Source organism: Ruditapes philippinarum, unplaced genomic scaffold, assembly GCF_026571515.1.
Source record: "Ruditapes philippinarum isolate M1 unplaced genomic scaffold, ASM2657151v2 ctg10471_1_1_1_1, whole genome shotgun sequence".
NCBI classification, from domain to species: domain Eukaryota; kingdom Metazoa; phylum Mollusca; class Bivalvia; order Venerida; family Veneridae; genus Ruditapes; species Ruditapes philippinarum.
In genome coordinates this window covers 1-19,754 of record NW_026857113.1, presented here as the reverse complement: position 1 = coordinate 19,754, position 19,754 = coordinate 1, and the positions used below count along the sequence as shown (strand labels likewise).

The 19,754-nt window shown below is 33.1% G+C and overlaps 1 protein-coding gene across 1 annotated transcript; it reads right to left on the bottom strand.

The window, feature by feature from the left end:
- Nucleotides 1–13,506: 13,506 nt before the first annotated feature.
- On the bottom strand, nt 13,507–17,465 carry LOC132748809 (uncharacterized). Its single transcript, XM_060738447.1, has 3 exons — nt 16,839–17,465; nt 14,460–14,687; nt 13,507–14,252 (listed from the first exon to the last, which is right to left on the bottom strand). Exons 1-3 carry the CDS (start codon nt 17,359–17,361, stop codon nt 14,191–14,193), a joined length of 813 nt encoding a protein of 270 aa, XP_060594430.1. The 5' UTR covers nt 17,362–17,465; the 3' UTR covers nt 13,507–14,190.
- Nucleotides 17,466–19,754: the final 2,289 nt, after the last annotated feature.

Below are 19,754 nucleotides of genomic sequence, written 5' to 3'. Positions count from 1 at the left end.
AGCCGTGGTGCATTATTCTGTGGGTCACAGATTCGAGTTCAGGTCAAGCTGAAAGTTTTTCTCATATAACCCTGAGTTTAATTCACTTTTCTGTAAACATCACATAATTAAATAATTATGCTATTATGGAGAACATGCAGCGAATTAATTTTATGTCAGAAAAGTCTTAATGTATTTAGAAATTAAATTTTTTTACAGAATGTAAATGTCGAATACAACGTAATAGAATGTCATTAAATGCAAACATTTTGTTGTTGTTTTTTTACATGTATATATATTTCATTGCTTCGAATGCACACTAATATTAACACTAATTAACGATATCTATGATATCCTGCATAGACTTTCCATCGGTATTTGATAGTGGTTTATTATACAGTCCTACGCATTAACCCAAGATTTCCAGTTTCCCCCTAAAATTTCCTATCTCTGGTCCGTGATGAGCATTTAATTATAATTACACGGCTTGTCACTTTATTACTGATAGAAACACCCTTGAATGTTTTATGATCATATCATGTTTCAAGAATGTATAGTTTAAGCGAGAACATTTTAGATATAATGAAAGATTTTAGTGTAATAGATACATACTAGTTTTAATGATAGTTAAAGACAAAAAAATTTTAAAAAAAGGTTTTTAATCACTTACAAATCACAATGAAAAAACCTGTGTAAATCACTTTCGTATTAAAGGTATGGCATACCTCAGTGATTAATATAAGTTTTCTTTTTTTTTTCAGAAGGAGCAAAATAATGTTTGGTAATAACAATAATTGATTCAAAGCATTCAATCTGGTAGAAAAAGAGCTGAATGTGAAATAAAATATTAAAAAGGTACCAAAATGATATGAGCAAAAAGTAAATAAAGTTTTTCAAGTAAAATTCTAAGTTCAAAGAGGAAATATCTCTTGAAATAAGGATGCTTGAGTTATGAACATTGTAATGCATGATGTAAGTAATGACAAAGAACAATTATCTTAAGTCTAGAGTTGATGTCATTTATAATAAAAAAAGATAATTGTTAGAAATATTTTAATTTTCAATAAATCGAAACGGAGATAATTCTAGAAATACAGGGCTAGAGTTATTAATCTTATCGCACCTGATATATAGGTGTTGATAAGAAACATATTTTTGAAGTCTGAATTTAATAAGGAAAATTCTGAGTATAAAGGGATGATGACTCTGAAAATATTGATGCTAGCTACAGTTATGAAGTTTGTCATGGTATTGTTTAAAGTTAGAAATAAATTCTTTGATAAATAAAGAAGAGCAAAAAATGTCAATTTTTATTAAAAATTAAAAAGTTAAAGGGGGGCGGGAGGTAGTTCTGGAAATATTCATGCTACAGTTATAAATCTTGTCACACATAATAAGGAACATATATTTCAAGTTAGAATTAGATAGATAGATAGATAGATAGATAGATAGATAGATAGATAGATAGATATAGATATAGATATAGATAGATAGATAGATAGATAGATAGATAGATAGATAGATAGATAGATAGATAGATAGATAGATAGATATAGATATAGATATAGATAGATATAGATATAGATAGATAGATATAGATATAGATATAGATAGATATAGATATAGATATAGATAGATAGATAGATATAGATATAGATATAGATAGATAGATAGATAGATATAGATATAGATATAGATATAGATAGATAGATATAGATATAGATAGATAGATAGATAGATAGATAGATAGATAGATAGATACTTTTATTTCCTCCAAAGATGAAGAGCATAACAGTATTTACAGATACAATAATTACAGTAACAATACATGTATAATACCATTTAAATATTATGCGATAACATTACAAAAATATATCATAACAAAAACAAAAATCATATATATTGTGGGATCTATATCAAATCTTTCATTCTATGGCAAAAGTAATTCACACCTGTGTTTAATTTATTGATCTATTATCTAACAAGAAAACATGGCAACTACAAGTGTATCCTTAATATGATTGTAAGCATTTCTCCTCTATATAGCTTCAACGAAATCGAAACTAAAGCTTTTTAAAGTGGGAAACACCTTTTATTGATTTCTTAAAAATAATAAAGGGGAATTGGCAAAAAGTGCTAAATAAAAGTCATATCTTCTTCTTAACAGAAGATATAGTTAATATAAAGCTGTAGTTAATTATTTTAGTATTTTCTTCATTTATACAAAAATGATGAAAGATTATGAAAGGAAAACCCGATTTTATACAGTTTTGAATAGTGTAAAACTTTAATAAAATAATTCATGAGATATTCTACTTATTCATAGAAGTATTTATATTTTAGTTTCCTAGCACTCGAGGATTAAATATATCATGGTTTATTTCTTACATAATTACAGATAAGACATACGTATCAGAAAACATTTCTCATTGGTACAAATACAAATTACAATATACACAACATATAACGTTCGAAAATGTATCACAATTCATGTCAATACATCATTTAATCTAATAAACGTAATAGTGATTTAGTTAATGAGAAATATGAAAATGCGTTCGTCATTTTTCACGGCGAGCCCATTATAGTTTTACATTGTTCAAGAGGACAATCTGTTATTAACTCACGGAACCAAGTAAAACCCAGACAGTCTATAAGCATGTTCCACAAATTCTCACGTTCTCGGGTATTTCTGATACAGAAACAGATCTGGTGTAGGATAATATTTTCTGTATTAAGTTTACATTTTGTGCACTGACGCTCATATTGTCGTGAAACCAATAAAGCGATGTTTCTTGAGAGTTTCCTGCAGATATGTGATAGGGAAGGAGTGTTCCTGCTTACGAACCATAGGCTCGAACACTGGCTAACACGAATAAGGTTATTACAAACCCACAAATGTCCAGCTGAAACAATACAATCTATTTGATATTGGTTTTCCGACTTAAGCACTGCTTTGACGAGAATATCTTTCCACTGCCATTTACTCGAAATAAACTCGATTGTAAGTAATTGTAACATTACATCAGTCAGAGAATATTTGCAGAGGATCCTATATATATCAGGAATAAAACCAAAAACGTTCCGGAAATCCATTATGATATCTGGTTAAACGATAATTGAATATTTCCTTCGCTAAAAATATATGCCGGACAATCTACACAATTGCCCAAAGAACTGCAGTTTCCTATATTCTATCAGGGTCTCAACACTCGTAATATTAAGACAAATACGAGTATAGTTTGAAGATGCGTTTTCTTGGAAGCTGTTGCATATGTTTTAAACAAACGTTTTGAGCAGTCTCGAGTAAACGTATATCGTCTTTAGAATAGGAGCTCCATATTTCACAACCATAAAGTGCTCTGGGTAGCACCACAGATCTGTATATTTTACTTAATTAAAGTAACAGGGCTGATAGAACCCACATCAAGACTTCCGGCTATGCTGAAGTACGTTTTCTTCAGCTTTGAACATGCGTTTTCAATGTTAGGTTTAGTAGATAGAATCTTTTCACTGATAACACCTAAATGACAGTAGCTTTCGGTTTCAGAAATAATGTAAGGCCCCATACTAAATCGTCTGCAATGTATTAATTTGTGTTGTTCATTCATCACGACAACTTTACATTTTTCTGCATTATAATAGTATCTCCATTTCTTTGAATAGTCCCAACATGTACTTAACATTTTGTCTAAACCAGTTTTTGATAACGAAACAAATACCATATCGTCTGCTACAGTTGGAGAATACACATTGAAATTGAAGATGCACATTCCTTCGCCTCTATCCTCAAGTTCTTCAATTAATTCATTGATATAGACTAGATACATCAATGGCGAACTCTTACCGCCTTGCCTTGTGCCTTGTTGGACAATATAGCTATCAGATATCAATCCTTGACAACGAACTTGACATTCTGAATTGACATACAATGAATATAGAGATGCAAATGTAGTGTAGTCAACACCATACTTAAGAAGTTTGTAAAACAGTCCGTTATGCCAAACGTGGTCAAAAGCCTGTTTTCCATCCAAGTAGCACACATATACCTTTGAGGAATTTTCTTTTGCAAAGTGGATGCATTCTCGAAACATAAAAGAAGTCATTAAGCATCCAAGACCCCGCTGGAAACCACATTGCTGCCTCGCTAACTTGTTTTGTAAATCTTCAGCACATCTATTCAAGAGCATTAGTTCGTAAAGTTTAAGAATACAGGATGATAAGGTAATTGCTCTGTAGCAGTTAGGGTCGTCTTTCTTTTTGTTCCCTCCTTTATGTAACGTAATGATTATACCTCTCTTCATATCTTTTGGTATAAAAGCGTGACGTAACATGTTCGTAAATAAAATAGCTAAAATCGGGGAAATTATCTCTTTGCTTAATCGTAAATGCTCGTACACGAGCTCTGGGCCACCCGATTTCCCATTCGGAAGAGTTTTGATAGCATCCTCTACACAAGCAGACGTAATATGCGCACTTTGATCAGTTCTACATGACGTCATCACTTCATCAGCTGTCATATCTACAAAGTCTTTCCAATTATCATCAAAGTATTCGGATTCAGAACATTTATAAAGGTTTTCAAAGTATAATTTCCATTGTTCAACTAGATTTTCGCGACTTCTATATATTTCGCCGTTAAATTTTATACCTGCAAGTTTTTTGAAGTTTAAAGTCAATCCCTTAATATGAAATGAAGATGTTAGTATAAAATATAACACTATTTTAAGAAAAATAATATGTTCAAGGGGATATAGTTTTGGAAATACTCTGTGGTTTTAGAGTTTTGCACCTTATCACATGATGTGGATAATGAAAAGGAATATATATTTGAATCTGATACCGTAAGAAATAAACAAGAGGGCAATGATGACCCTGAAATCGCTCACCTGTATATAGGCCCCCAGGGCAGGGCCAATTTTAACCCTAGGTAAACAGAGGCGGCGCGATAGCTCAGTTGGCTAGACCACTGGCTGTCACTCCTGAGGTCCCGGGTTTGATCGTGGGAAAACCCTTTGGGATTTTTCAGAGACACTTTCAGTGTTTCCCACCTAACTACAGGTAATCCTCGCATGTATCAGTGCTATACACTGGGCATGTAAAAGAACCAAGGGGTCTACTCAATAAGAGCTAAGGACTTGTTCCCGGATTCCCTGGTATCTCATAGCTTTCTCTGAAGTGACTTGTCTAGAGTCATTTTTACCTCCCCGCTAGAGGTATGACATTGATGGAAGATAGAAATATAGATAAAAACGCATTACAAGATGTTTCATGATAAATATTTAAGCTCTAGTTTTTAAAAGAAGATTTTTTAAAGTTTTTACTATACATACGTATAAAGGAAAAAGTATGACCCCAAAGCTTTTATTTGAACATACTTGGTAGACATTCACTAGAAGATATTTTATGCTTAGTATCTAAACTCTAACTCTTGTGTTTTTTAAGAAAATTTTTTTTAAGTTTTTACTATACACATACAAGGAAAATCAATGATCCTCGGGGCAGGACCAATTTTAACCTCAGGGCCCTTATTTGAACAAACTTGGTAGATACCCATTAGAAAATGTTTCATGCTAAATATCTTACCTCTGGCTCTTTGGGTTTTCTGTACGAAATCTGCTGTGGTCATATTATTATTTTTACAATAGGTTTAGCTCTTAAATTTGGTTTGCTATTGCTAATCATGGTCATGCAACTACATAGTAAGGTAAAGAAGCAGACGCTTGTTTTGGTTGAGTCTATTATGTTTTGTTTAGGGGGTGAGTTGTCATACACAAATTTACAATTTATATGCATTTATTTTTTCCAGTGATTGTTATTATCTTAAATGATTCTGGGATTGTTGTTTTATCAATTCATTTGTAAATAAGATTGTTTTATGTCTATTAACGGAATAATTTTAATGAACACGAAATTAGTTCACACCTACATGTGTTTTGATAATGTGATGGTTTAAGCCAATGAAAACACATCAATATTATTACACTCAGGCAGAGAAAAAGTGTGCAAAGAGTATATCGATAATCTTTATGTAGCAAGCAAACTTTGAATTGCAAGTATTTTTTTTCCATATCTTTTCGACAGGATAAACTGCCCGAGGAGGGCCGGGCATTTTCGTATCGTAAAATGGCTGCCATTTACAGTATCAAGTGATTATCCCAAGCACCACCGCGACTTAGCGCGGGAATTATAAATATAGCTAACCTCGGCGCGTCGCGTAGGATGGAAAATACCTTTTTCATATTTTATTGTAATAAATATTTACAAACTGTGTCTTTCGGGTTTTTTTTTTTCATCAATATATAACCAATAATGATGTTAATATGAATAAATAATCATATCTCAAATCTGTGACTATGAAATTATACCTTAAGTGTATTAAAAAGGTTTTTAATTTCCTGTAATTTTATTTTGTGATTATGCTTCAAAGCAGTCATTTGACCGTGAATTTTCTTTTCATATTTTGATTTCCTTGAAATCATTTTTCTCATCTGAAGGCATTGCACTTTTAATATGATGATACATTAATTAAATTCCATGAAAATGTTTAAAGATCTAAAATATCTCATGACATGTTTGTTTATTTTACATTACACCTTTAATGCAGAAAACATAAAGTCTTTACAAAAAGTAGTATGCAATCGTACCTATATTACATACGAATGTATGTAATATTTTTCTTGTTTAAAAGAAGATATTTTAAGATTTTACTATACATGTATGCAAATAAGGAAAATCAATGACCCCCCGGGGCGGGGCCAATTTTGACCCCATGGCTTTTATTTGAACAAACTTGGTAGACACTGACCAGACCGTAAGACGATGTTTCATGCCAAAGATTTAAACTCTAGCTCTTTCGGGTTTTGATAAGAAGATTTTTTCAGTTGTTTTTTTCGGTTGCCATGGCAAACAGAGTTCTGCATGGAATTAAATTCTTTGAACAAGTCGACTACCAAAGAAGGAACATTCCTGTGAAGTTTGGATGAAATTGGCTCAGCGGTTTATGAGGAGATGTCATTTAAAGTAAAGTTTAAGGACGGACAGACGGACGCCGGACGAAAAGCGACCACAAAAGCTAAAAAAGATAATAAAAAAAAATATCACTTACCTGGTCATTTTAATAAGAGTCTTGCACTTTGCAGAAAAATGTTACATCTGTATTTTAGGGGTTTTTTTTTAGCGTGGAAGGGCAGTGACATTTAACTATTGAACTTTATTTATTAAGAATTTAATAATTTATCGTGTGTTATAAAGTATATTTACAAATAATTGCTTAGTTTCACAATTCAAATGGGCTGCAGACCCATTTACAAAGGAATGGAGAGAAAAAAACATTGATAAATTTAGTGAGTGTATCTTCTACAGATCTTTTAACGTTGGGGCCATTAGATAAGAATACGGAGGGCCAATTAATAATGACAAAACTCTCTCAACTCAGTGGACGTGTTAATGGGAGACATACAGTTAATAGTGATTTACTAGCTGATAAGCCCTTACGCTGGAAGGGTTAATGCGTATAGGACTGTATAGTATTTAGCGAATAGCATTGCTCCATCCCGCTGATGTAACGGGACTCCACACATGTGCATGTGTGCGATTGAAGACGCAGCAGCGCACGTGCTACATGTATGTGGTTTGATTGATTTATGCACCTTTTTGCTACGTCTTCTCTCTGTGGGCCCATTAATGAGTTTATATGTAGGATGAAATGTTATAATACACACCATAACGTAAATATTAAGTTATTATAGTAGGAATAACAACAAGATCCTGAGTTGATGTACGCTCAAGTTGCGTTGCAAAATTGTAATGTTTTCACATTCAGAAATGTCAAATTCTTCACAATTTTCTTCTAACTGCTCCATTGTAATAGAAATTAATAAAGGAATGTGAAACCAGTCATTCATAAGATCATTGTGTTTTTAGTAACTTATGAAAGAACATGAATTATGCCATTTTCTCGTGCAATTTTGGCCTACAATAAAGCCAAATATATTAAATAAGAAATAGGATATCCCTATGCAATTGTCGAAGAAAAAATCGTTTACGCATGTAAATCTTCACATTATTATAAAACAAGGAAAACTACCTGTGGTCTAAGTCAGATAGATCACTCGTACCAGTTGGATGTGAGATTTATCAACTCGCTTCGCTCGTTGATAAATCTCACATCCAACTGGTACTCATGATCTATCCTATACATAAAAGGAATAAAACAGAATTTCATGAACTGAGATAAGAAAATGTATTCATCATTCATGCAATTTAACAGATTTAGATACTTATATACGGTGTAAATTGTTAATTATTTCGTATTTTGGTATAAATATAAATCAGTGTTATAAATTTTACCGTATTGTAATATATTCAAAAGTGATATCTTGTAAAACAAACAGTATTTAAACGTGACCAAAATCATAATTCAGTCTTCATATTAGACATAATTTGACGTTTATATATTTGCTAAAATATCGCGTATACATAATTCTTTACGAAATGTATAGTAGTTCAGTATTATCATTTATACCTCACAAGAATCTATTCAAGAGGGATATCACTATTCCGTATAACAAACAACAGTTAATATCAAATTTGACCAAATTTTCATCCATATTTATTCTTGGTTTATAGAAATATATCAGTGATATAAAACTGGTAATTTCACTGTTTGAAACAGTGAAATTACCACTTTGATAATTTCACTGTTTTGAATTTAAGCCCCTTACGTTGTTTCAGTGAAATACCAGCGTGCACAGTACTGGGTACCAACTTAATGACGTGACGTCGTAAATGACGTCACGTTGTATTATTCTTTGGCGCGCTTTTCATTCAGTATTAGGTTTAATGTCTTTTTAAAACGTTTCTTTGCATATAATAAACAGAACATTTGTTTAGTTTAGTGTAAGATCGAAATATATTTCACCTTGTGGAACACCAAAAGTTCACATTTCACTCGTGGCTTCGCCACTCGTGAAATAATACCTTTTGGTGCTCACTAAACAAATATCCTCTATTTGTCATTATTGTAATACACTAAATATAAATAATCTAACTAACAATACACCTTTGTTTCGTATTTGAATCCCTTTGTTATAAAACGCGTCTAATAAGATTTATTATATTTACACACTACTTGATTACGTATCTACGTATATATATTATAAAACGAAACCAACAATAGATTGCGTAATGCCATTCAACTATAATCCAAAATAATCTCGCGCATGCGCAGTGAGTGGGGCCAAAGTGCACATATGCTTTAAAGAATTGGTAACATATTATGTGAAATCAACTTATATATTGATACTTTGGTTTCATACATTGACGACTTGATTTTGTATATTGAAAAAAGAATTAATACATTGATAATTCGGATTCATATAAGGTTATCTGGTTCCATATATGGCCACTCTGATACCATAATATTATATTGAAGATCTGGTATCTTATATTGAGAAAATCAACAATTATATAGCTACATTGGTTTCATACACTGATGACATGGTTTCATATATTGTACTTTGGATTAATATAATGGTTTACGGTTTAATAAGAAAGTATTTGTTATTCATATATTGTCGAAGGGAACTTATATATTATCCAAATGGTTAAATTAATTAAAAATAACAATATAAGACAGTCATGGTTTTCCATATACTGCAACTTTTCAAAAGTAAATAATTTATAGTCTATGAGCGTTTCGTAGCAATCATCATATGATACAAATGTTTTAATGGCTCCAGGGCGCATGTCACCTACATTAGCCGGCCATAAATTGGTATTTATAAGAAGTTTTGACATATGTTTCCAGATTTTTATACTTCACAACAGCTGTGTGACAGCTGTGAAAAGTTGCCCCGTACTTCACTTCAGTGTTGTTATATTTTTCTGGTCCTTCGGAATCATTGATGCAAGCACTATTCAGTGTTGAGAATTGAGTACCGCTCAAGCCGGTGCAAGGGGGCGTGAGGGATATTGCACGCATTCATTATTCCTCATGTACAGACTCAATCAAACCGAGTCTGCAATTCTCTTGTAATTTTGTTGTGATTAATGCTTCTGAGGGATGACTTTGTTTGCAGCTTTTTATCTTGAGCCAAGCTTGAAGTAATTGGCATTTAGAGGTTAATACTTGGTTGCTGCTCGCCATTATGCGATAATGGCCCGAAGATGTGCATAATGGCCTGAGGGCCGTAGGCCCGAAGGACATTATGGACTCGAGGGTCATTATCGCATTAATGCGAGCAGCAACCAAGTATTAACGTCTTTAATACCTATGTTATTATATATATATATATATATATATATATATATATATATATATATATATATATTTTTTTTTTTTTTTTTTTTTATTAAACTTGGAATCGGAATTTCGTTCACTTATTATATATGTATTGTCCTTGAAATCGGAATTTCGTTCACTAAATATATATGTATTGTCCGCTATATTTTACAAGGCTAGAAACTTTTATATTTGCGGTCCCATGAAGGCAAAAATAGGTGACAATATAAAATACTTGTCTAGCATTTAAATTCTTGTAAAATATGATAAGTATAGTTCATTAAATAGTAAAAAATAAAACGAACTCAAATAAAATTTAAACTTTATTTCATTTACACCTTTTATTTCATTTACGCATTTATTTGTATATCTGCCAAAAAGTATATCTCGGGAAAAAGAAATATTGCAAATGTAAATAATGTTTCTTTTTTTTATCCCTCGCCGAAAAGGCGGCGGGAAATATAGTAATAGTCTCCGTCCGTCCGTCCGTCCGACCTTCCGTCCGTCCTTCCGTCCGACATATTTGAGTTATCAACTTGAAACTTCATAGGTGGATAGATCTCATTGAGGAGGAGTGCAGTGCACAAGAATGATAACTCTACCCTGCATAATTTTTGAGTTATTGCCCTTTGTTATTTTTCAAAATTGATTTTTGTCCAGAGCATAACTCAAAAAGACTATGAAATATCAACATGAAACTTCATAGGTGCATAGATCTCACTAAGGATGTGTGCAGTGCCGAATAATGATAACTCTACCTTTCATAATTTTTGAGTTATTGCCCTTTGTTATTTTTCATACTTAATTTTTCACCTGAGTGGAGCATAACTCAAAAAGTGTTTGAGATATCAACATGAAATGTCCATAGGTGGATAGATCTTATTGAGGAGGAATGCTGTACGCTAGAATGATAACTCTTCCCTATACAATTTTTCAGTTATTGCCCATTGTTCTTTTTCATGCTATTTTGTCCTGAGCTTATCTCAAAAAGTATTTGAGGAATCAACTTGAAACTTCATAGCTGGATGGATCTCATTGAGGAGGAGTGCAGTGCACAAGAATGATAAATCTACCCTGCATAATTTTTTAGTTATTGCCCTTTGTTATTTTTCAAAATTAATTTTTGTCCAGAGCCTAACTCAAAAAGCCTTTGAGATATCAACATGAAACTTTATAGGTGCAAAGCTCTCACTCAGGAGGTGTGCAGTGCACAAGAATGATAACTCTACCTTTCATAATTTTTGAGTTATTGCCCTTTGTTATTTTTCATACCTAATTTTTCACCCGAGTGGAGCATAACTCAAAAGTGTTTGAGATGTCAACATGAAATGTCATAGGTGGATAGATATTATTGAGAAGGAATGCTGTGCACAAGAATGATAACTCTTCCCTATACAATTTTTATGCCCCCACAGAGTGGGAGCATATAGCGTTGCACTTGTCCGTCCGAGTGTCCGTCCGTCCGTCCGCACTCACAGGACAGTAATTATGTGGCTAGAGGGACAATAGGTAACTGTTCTTTCTCTTTGATGTCATTCATTCCGTAATGCTTTTATGTGGCTATTTTCTTTTGCGTGGCTAAAAAGAACAATAAAGAGAACAATAGAGTAGCCACATTATTACTATCCTGTTAGAACTTCCGTACGTCTGTCCGTACGTCCCGAAATCTTGTGAACGCAACTCCTCTTAAACCGGATGGCAGATTTTGCTTAAACTTCCAGGGATGAACAACCTTAATATGTAGATGGTAGTAAAGGAAGGAATTTTCGCTGCGATCAAATTTAACAGAATTATGGCCCTTTGTTGATTTTTTCACATCGATACTATGTAGAAATTTTGTGAACGTAACTCTTCTTAAACCGGAAAGCAGATTTTGCTTAAACTTCCAGGGATGAACAACCTTAATGTGTAGATGGTAGTAAAGGAAGGAATTTTTGCTGCGACCAAATTTAACAGAATTATGGCCCTTTGTTGATTTTTTCACTATATACTATGTAGAAATTTTGTGAATGCAACTCCTCTTAAACCGGATGGCAGATTTTGCTTAAACTTCCGGGGATGAACAACCTTAATGTGTAGATGGTAGTAAAGGAAGGAATTTTTGCTGCGACCAAATTTAACAGAATTATGGCCCTTTGTTGATTTTTTCACTTTATATTCTATGTAGAAATTTTGTGAACGCAACTCCTCTTTAACCGGATGGCAGATTTTGCTTTAACTTCCAGGGATGAACAACCTTAATGTGTAGATGGTAGTAAAGGAAGGAATTTTTGCTGCGACCAAATTTAACAGAATTATGGCCCTTTGTTGATTTTTTCACTATATACTATGTAGAAATTTTGTGAACGCAACTCCTCTTAAACCGGATGGCAGATTTTGCTTAAACTTCCAGGGATGAACAACCTTAATGTGTAGATGGTAGTAAAGGAAGGAATTTTTGCTGCGACCAAATTTAACAGAATTATGGCCCTTTGTTGATTTTTAGTTTTCAACTTGTGGCACATGTAGTCCAAAAAATATTTGACCTAGAGTCATAAGATTGACAGAACAGTGGCGTGTGGGGGCATCCGTGTCCTATGGACACATTTCTAGTTGAATTATTCCTCTTTGTTCTTTTTCATAATATTTTGTCCGGAGCTTATCTCAAAAAGTATTTGAGGTAACAACTTAAAACTTCATAGCTGGATGGATCTCATTGAGGAGGAGTGCAGTGCACAAGAACGATAACTCTACCCTGCATAATTGTTTAGTTATTGCCCATTGTTATTTTTCAAAATTAATTTTTGTCCAGAGCATAACTCAAAAGAGCTTTGAGATATCATTATGAAACTTCATAGGTGCATAGATCTAACTCAGGAGGTGTGCAGTGCACAAGAATGATAACTCTACCTTTTATAATTTTTGAGTTATTGCCCTTTGTTATTTTTCATACTTAATTTTCAATTCAATTTTTTTCTTAAAAGTATTTGAGGTATCAACTTGAAACTTCATAGGTGGATAGATTTTACTGAGGAGGGATGCAGCACACAAGAATAATAACCTACCCTGCATTATTTTTCAGTTATTGCCCTTTGTTATTTTCAGCCATCAGTATTCACATAGGTTTCAAATCTGTAATCACTATAGCCATCAGTTTTCATTACCAAAAGACCTCTTAAAATGGAGTTATTCTGCTCTACTACATATACATTCTTCCAATGAGCAAACACATTCGGCGGGGGATGGCCATGTTGACATGGCTCTTGTTTGTCAATGGATGCGCCGACAAATTACTCAACCTTAAATACTATATCTGTGGATACAAAAAAAAACTGATCTCATATCAGTAAATTGTTCATTTGAAAGATTAGTTCTTAAAAATGATATTGACAGGCTGATTGAAAGTACAACCACTGAACATGGACTGTGGTTGATTCCTAAAGTGAGACATAGTAAAAGTGCTGCCTGGACTCTGAGAAACGCCTACATTCAACCTTGGTGTTGCTTGAACTTCTTCATATACTTCAATACTTTGAAGTGTTTTTTCAACTTCCTGTGAGCAGTTAACTAGTTCACTGTCGGATATTTAATCAGTTCTGAAGTTTGTTTCACTTGTCCTAGGTGTGTCTTTCTTTTGCGGTGCATGTATTATCTCCGACAGTTCCTGTTGGCGTTCAATGCTTAAGGAATGGTAATGGTTAAGTGACTGCAAATTTTTATGACCAGAAATTTGAGCAACCTCTGTTGGAGGGACACCTTTATCTAAAAGATTGGAAATGAATGTCTTTCTTCCAGAATGGTTTGTGTGTTATCCACTGAAATCGGCACTTTCACTTAGAGCCTTGGCAATTGTACCGAGGGAATCTTTACCCATAGGACAAGTGTTAAACCAATTGCCCCTTGTTTGCCAGTATCTATTAACTTGCAGGTAGAACCTACTCTCTGTGTCAACTGTTGGTCTGTTTTTTCTCATAAAGCAGGTACATTTTCACGGGACAATGAGGATCATCTGTAAAAAACAACAATATTATTTCAGTTTAATTTCATTTATTTACATTTTTCAACACAGTTAGTTTCTAAATTAATAATTTTATCAAATATATGTCACGTTTGTTATTATTGGTATAAGAAAACTTACTCTTATCTAAAATTAAAACTTTTTTGAAAATATATCTATAATAAGTTTGCCTTTATAAAAAAACTAGATATGGCTTACCTTTTTCTTCCCATAGTTTAGGTTTAAACATTCTTGGCTCATCATTTAGACCTTTCCTGGTCTCGGTTGCCCTCTCTGTAAATTCAAGATATTGCCGCACATCTGTGCCATTCGTCTTTCGCAACTCAAGGTCACCCCATAACATGGTAACATGTTCCTGTCTTCCTCGCAAGCCTAGATGCATTGTGTTATTCAACCAGATAGTTGAAATAAGAGCTTTTGGGTTACCTGAAATCAGTAATAAAATTAAAGTAACTTCAAATATTCATTCTACATGATCTTTTTAAATTCATTAGTCAGGTATGTAAATTATAACAGAATATGGTAATAATACAATTCTTTTTATAGGATTTAACTATTCCATTGTATTCTTTACCGAGTCCTTAGAAATTACGGCGTTTAGACCTACTCACTTGTCAAAGTTGTCGCCCTTTACGGTTACTAAACAAATATCTGTCAAACATACATGTAAATTTTTTACCCAGGAATTAACAATGCTTAAAGTAAATAAAAACATTGTTGAGTTAAAATAAAAATGTGACGGTTTTATGTTACTCATGTACAACTGTATTCATGTATTCATTTTTAAAAAAGCCTTTGATTTAGTTGACCATAATATACTGATTCATAAATTAAAACTTTATCATTTTTCTGAAAACTCTGTACAATTTTTCCAGTCATATCTCTCTAACAGAGAGCAAATTGTAAAAGTCAACAATGATAAATCTGAAAGCTTACCGGTTATATCAGGCGTGCCACAGGGCTCAATCTTAGGTCCTATACTGTTTCTTTTATATGTAAATGATATATCAGTCACTACGAATTCAGACATTGATATGTATGCAGACGATTCAACATTACACATAGCTAACCAAAGTTTGAGTAATATACAGTCTGAGTTACAACTAGACTTACTAAAAATACAGGAATGGTGCACTCTCAATAATATGGCCATAAATCCAGAAAAGACCATGTGCATGATAATTGGATCAAAATGTAAAATAAATAACATAGGCAATCTTTCTCTGCATATTGAGAATTCGAGTATAAATAATGTTCATTGTCAAAAGCTACTTGGATTGCATATTGATAACTGTCTATCTTGGAAAACACATATTGACAAAACGTGTTCTAAGCTTGCTTCTAAAATATTTCTGCTGAAAAGAATTCAAATATTTCTTACACCTGACATGAAACAATTATTTTATAACGCTTACATTGTCCCTACTTTTGATTATGGATGTATTATTTGGTCCCAATGTAACAAATCAGATCTAAATAGAATAACAAAATTACAAAAAAGAACCGCCATAATTATTTTAAATAAACCCGTAAAAACAAATTCTCTTGATATGTTTCAAAATATGAAATGGTTATCTTTTCCATCTAGATGTAAATACTTTTCTGGAGTTATGGTATATAAAGCGATGAATGAATTAACGCCAGCATATATTTCTAATCTAATTCCGTTATCTCAAAATAAAACTTACTGACTAAGAACAACACACAAAAAAGATATTATGCATAAACGACCTAAAACAAATTATTTGAAACGTACTTTTTATTATTCTAGTATGGAGTTATGGAACACTATTCCTTTAAAAATAAGAAATCTTTCAAGTCTTAAATTGTTTAAATCACATTTCAAACATTTATTGTTATCTAGAGATGAATTATAGAAAATTTACCTATACTATAATATAATATTATGTCTGTCTTCTTTGTTGATTAAGATTTACTGAATGTTGTAACCTTTACAATTGCTTGAATATGTCCGTTGTTATGTTTATGTTTTATTGAAGGCCTTGTTGAAAATAAGATTTTGCATTATATGTGTTGTATCTAATGCTTTGATGTATTGTCTTAATAAGTTACCTTCGTTAAATAAGTAATAGAAAGAGCACCGAAACACGAGGCTATCTGATTTGTACGAGGGGGCGTAGCCCCCGAGTATAAATCAGATTGCCGAGTGTTTTGGTGTTCTTTCTCTTTTGTATCATAGTCAAACATGACAGCACGTTCCTTGTTGTCATAATACGAAACCCCAGAAAAAATGAACCAATGAACGAGCATTTGAATATGATATTTCTGCCCTTTTCCCTTTCTCTGCCGTCACAATATGTAAACCCCAGCAAAAATGAACCAATCAACGGGCATTATCTGGAGTGCGGGTAACTGATACCTGCACTTCAGTTACCGCACTGAGCATGTATATGTATACGATTTAACTCTGACACTTTTTCAACAGAAAGGTCCCCAAACTATGATACAAAGAGTTTATTATTATTATTATTATTATTTATTATTATGTTGAATATTATATACTGTAGACTAGATGCAAATAAATAAATAAAAAATATGAATAGCCGAGGAACTTACTTCCGCCTAACAGTTGCTTCTCGTAAAGAGTCTCAATTTCTGCATTCGTGAAAGGATCTGATCTGTATCTTTTGGTCCCCAGTCCTTTTTGTTTGAGGTCTTTTGCCTTCGCCTTTAGTGTATTTCTCGTATGTTTAAAGTGAGGTGATGTTGTGAGATCCTCTGAATAATCAACGTCAACGAGATATCTTCGGATAGACGAAATTATCCCCTGAATCGTAGAGGGTTCAAGTTCTTCGTCATTTTTGGTATTTCTTACAGTTAGAATAAATCTAGATAAATACATATCGAGTTCTTTTGGATCTATATTTTCAATATCCCTGTCTTCACCGTCTATTTTCAGCCACTCTCGAAACTTTTTTATGTCACTTCTTGTCTTTGACACTGTAGACGAATTCTTTTTAGAATTCACAAAATTGATAGTGTCTTCAAAAGTTACATTTCTCTTATTACGATCAATAATATGGTCTAAATCCATAATTCGGTTAGCGATCGACTCTAGTGTTTTTTCACCCGACGCCATTGCCAAAAGCTTTGAACACTGTTTACGTCATTCTGCACGTGCGCCCATTCACTCGCCCATTATGGAAAAATAATGCCGAGTAGCAAGGCGGCCAAAATTGCATAATGACCTAGATCTTGCCATAATGTACCTGAAATACCCTAGATTTTGTTACTATATATAGTAACATAGGTATTAATACATAACGAGGATTATTCCTAACTCATTATACATTGACCAACAATCAAATACCTTATTAATAAAATCCGTAGAATGATTCCTCGAGGGCAGGTCAACCCGTAAATATACATAGATTGTAAAGGCCCTACTTGCACCTGTATACCTAATAGTTTATCATCATCAATATGTAGTTGTGAAACAAAACTGACTATATTAACATTCCACATTAAAGCAACACCGCCTCGTGTTACAGCGCCTCGTGTTACAGCGCCTCGTGTTGCAAAACTGTTAATCGCACTAGCGGATTTATCAGAGACACACTAGCGGATTTATCAGAGACAACATATAATAATAACTGTTAATACTATTAATAAAATATGCATTGCGACTTGAAAGCCAATGTTCTGAAATTTCTTATATGTACGGATCGTATTTTCTAGAATATAGATCAAAGTGCAGTATGACAGAATTCATGATGCCGGGGAAAAAAGGAACTTGTTCGCTAATAATGTTTCTTTTTAAAATGTTATTCAACGGTTTTTTATGTTTAATATTTAAATCAAGGAAATAAATAAGGTCGTCGTTTGCAATTGTCGGGTGTCGACAATCTGACAAAATATAGTTTTCTGCTAAAAACAAACCATCGATGGATAACAATCCAGTGAAAGTTCATTGTTATTTTTTGTAGCTTATTGTGAAGTTACAGTACATGAAAATCGGGCACATGACAAATCAGCACATAAATAAAACATTATAGTGTTCCGTGGTATACATCTTTTCTACGTGTCAAACCTCCTTTCCTTATTACAATGAAATTTTACTGGATTGTTATCCATCGATGGTTTGTTTTTAGCAGAGAATGACCTGTGCATGTTCAAAGAGGGTACCGTTTGAGCAGATTTCGCAAAGAGGGTACCGATATGGGTATGCACAGTGAAAAGGTTTCTTAAGCATGCAGGTATGATGAATAGAGAAGAGAATGAAAGTAATTAATTGCTTAATATAGTTCTTGTGAAATAAAGTGCTACATGTATTTATAGCAAACTTAACACCTTAGGACAAGGATTATGGATGCGACACATCTTTATGTGGTAGACATTTATGCCATTTTTTTTTAAAATCCTTCAATGAATGGCACTGTTTGAAAACTAATATTTACCTTCAAACTCTTTTTATGAGCATAAGTACCTTCAAACTATTATTGTGACCTTGACCTTAGAGGTTGGAACATGGGTCTTACACACAACAGTCATCTTGATGTGGTTGACATTTGTGCCAAGGTACGTTAAAATCCTTCGATGCATGACAAAGTTATTGTCTGGACACACATGTGTGTACCTATAAGCACTAATTGTGATAGCGTGAACCTTCATAATAGAAGTCATTGACACTTGAAAAGGGGCGTGGTTCTTGGACGCGACACAACATTGTCATGTGATAGACATTTGTGCATAGTTATTTCAAAATCCCTCAATGCAGTACAAAGTTACAGTCTGGACATGATTGTTGTGTAAGTGGGGACGGCGAACGGACATTAGCCTTAGCCACGACACATCGTCTTGATGTGGAAGACATTTGTTCCAAGTTATTTTGAAATTCTTTCATGCATGACAAAGTTACAGTCCGGTCATGAATGTGTATCTTCAAACTCTTCTCTTCACATGTCGTCTTAATGTGGTAGAATATAGATCAAAGTGCAGTAGTTATTTTTATTCTTCAATGCGCATATATAAATATATATATATATAAATTGCGTATTTATATATACACCAATTAAGTCAATTAGTCAATTAATGCACAAATCAGTTAAAATTCAATAATTTAACCATCAAGGTCAAGGTCATAAAGGAGCCAAGGTCAATTTGAGTTTGATAACAAGAAGGTCTTGTCCTTAAGAATGTTCTGTTATAATATGAAGTCAATCCATTCAATAATAGAAAAGTTACAGCCAGTTACAGCCAAACAAAACAATGAAAATTTTAATAATTTGACCTTCAAAGTCAAGGTCATTTATGAGAGAAGGTCAGGGTCTGTCTGGTTATTTTAAAGGGCTATCCTTGAAGATTATTATTTACAAGTTTGAAGACAATCCATTCAAAAATAGCAAAGTTATAGCCAATAATAGCAAGAACAAGCAAAATTTGGACATTTGACCTTGAAGGTCAAGATCATTTATGGATGAAGGTCAAAGTTAGTCTGGTCTAATGAAAAGCCTTGTCCCAAGGCTTCAATGC

Coding starts and splice junctions, on each gene's coding strand:
- LOC132748809 (XM_060738447.1), bottom strand. CDS start 17,361: ATGGCGTCGGGTGAAAAAACACTAGAGTCGATCGCTAACCGAATTATG. Junction 14,688..16,838: donor GAAGCAACTGTTAGGCGGAA/GTAAGTTCCTCG, acceptor TACTGATTTCAG/GTAACCCAAAAGCTCTTATT. Junction 14,253..14,459: donor TAAACTATGGGAAGAAAAAG/GTAAGCCATATC, acceptor TGTTTTTTACAG/ATGATCCTCATTGTCCCGTG.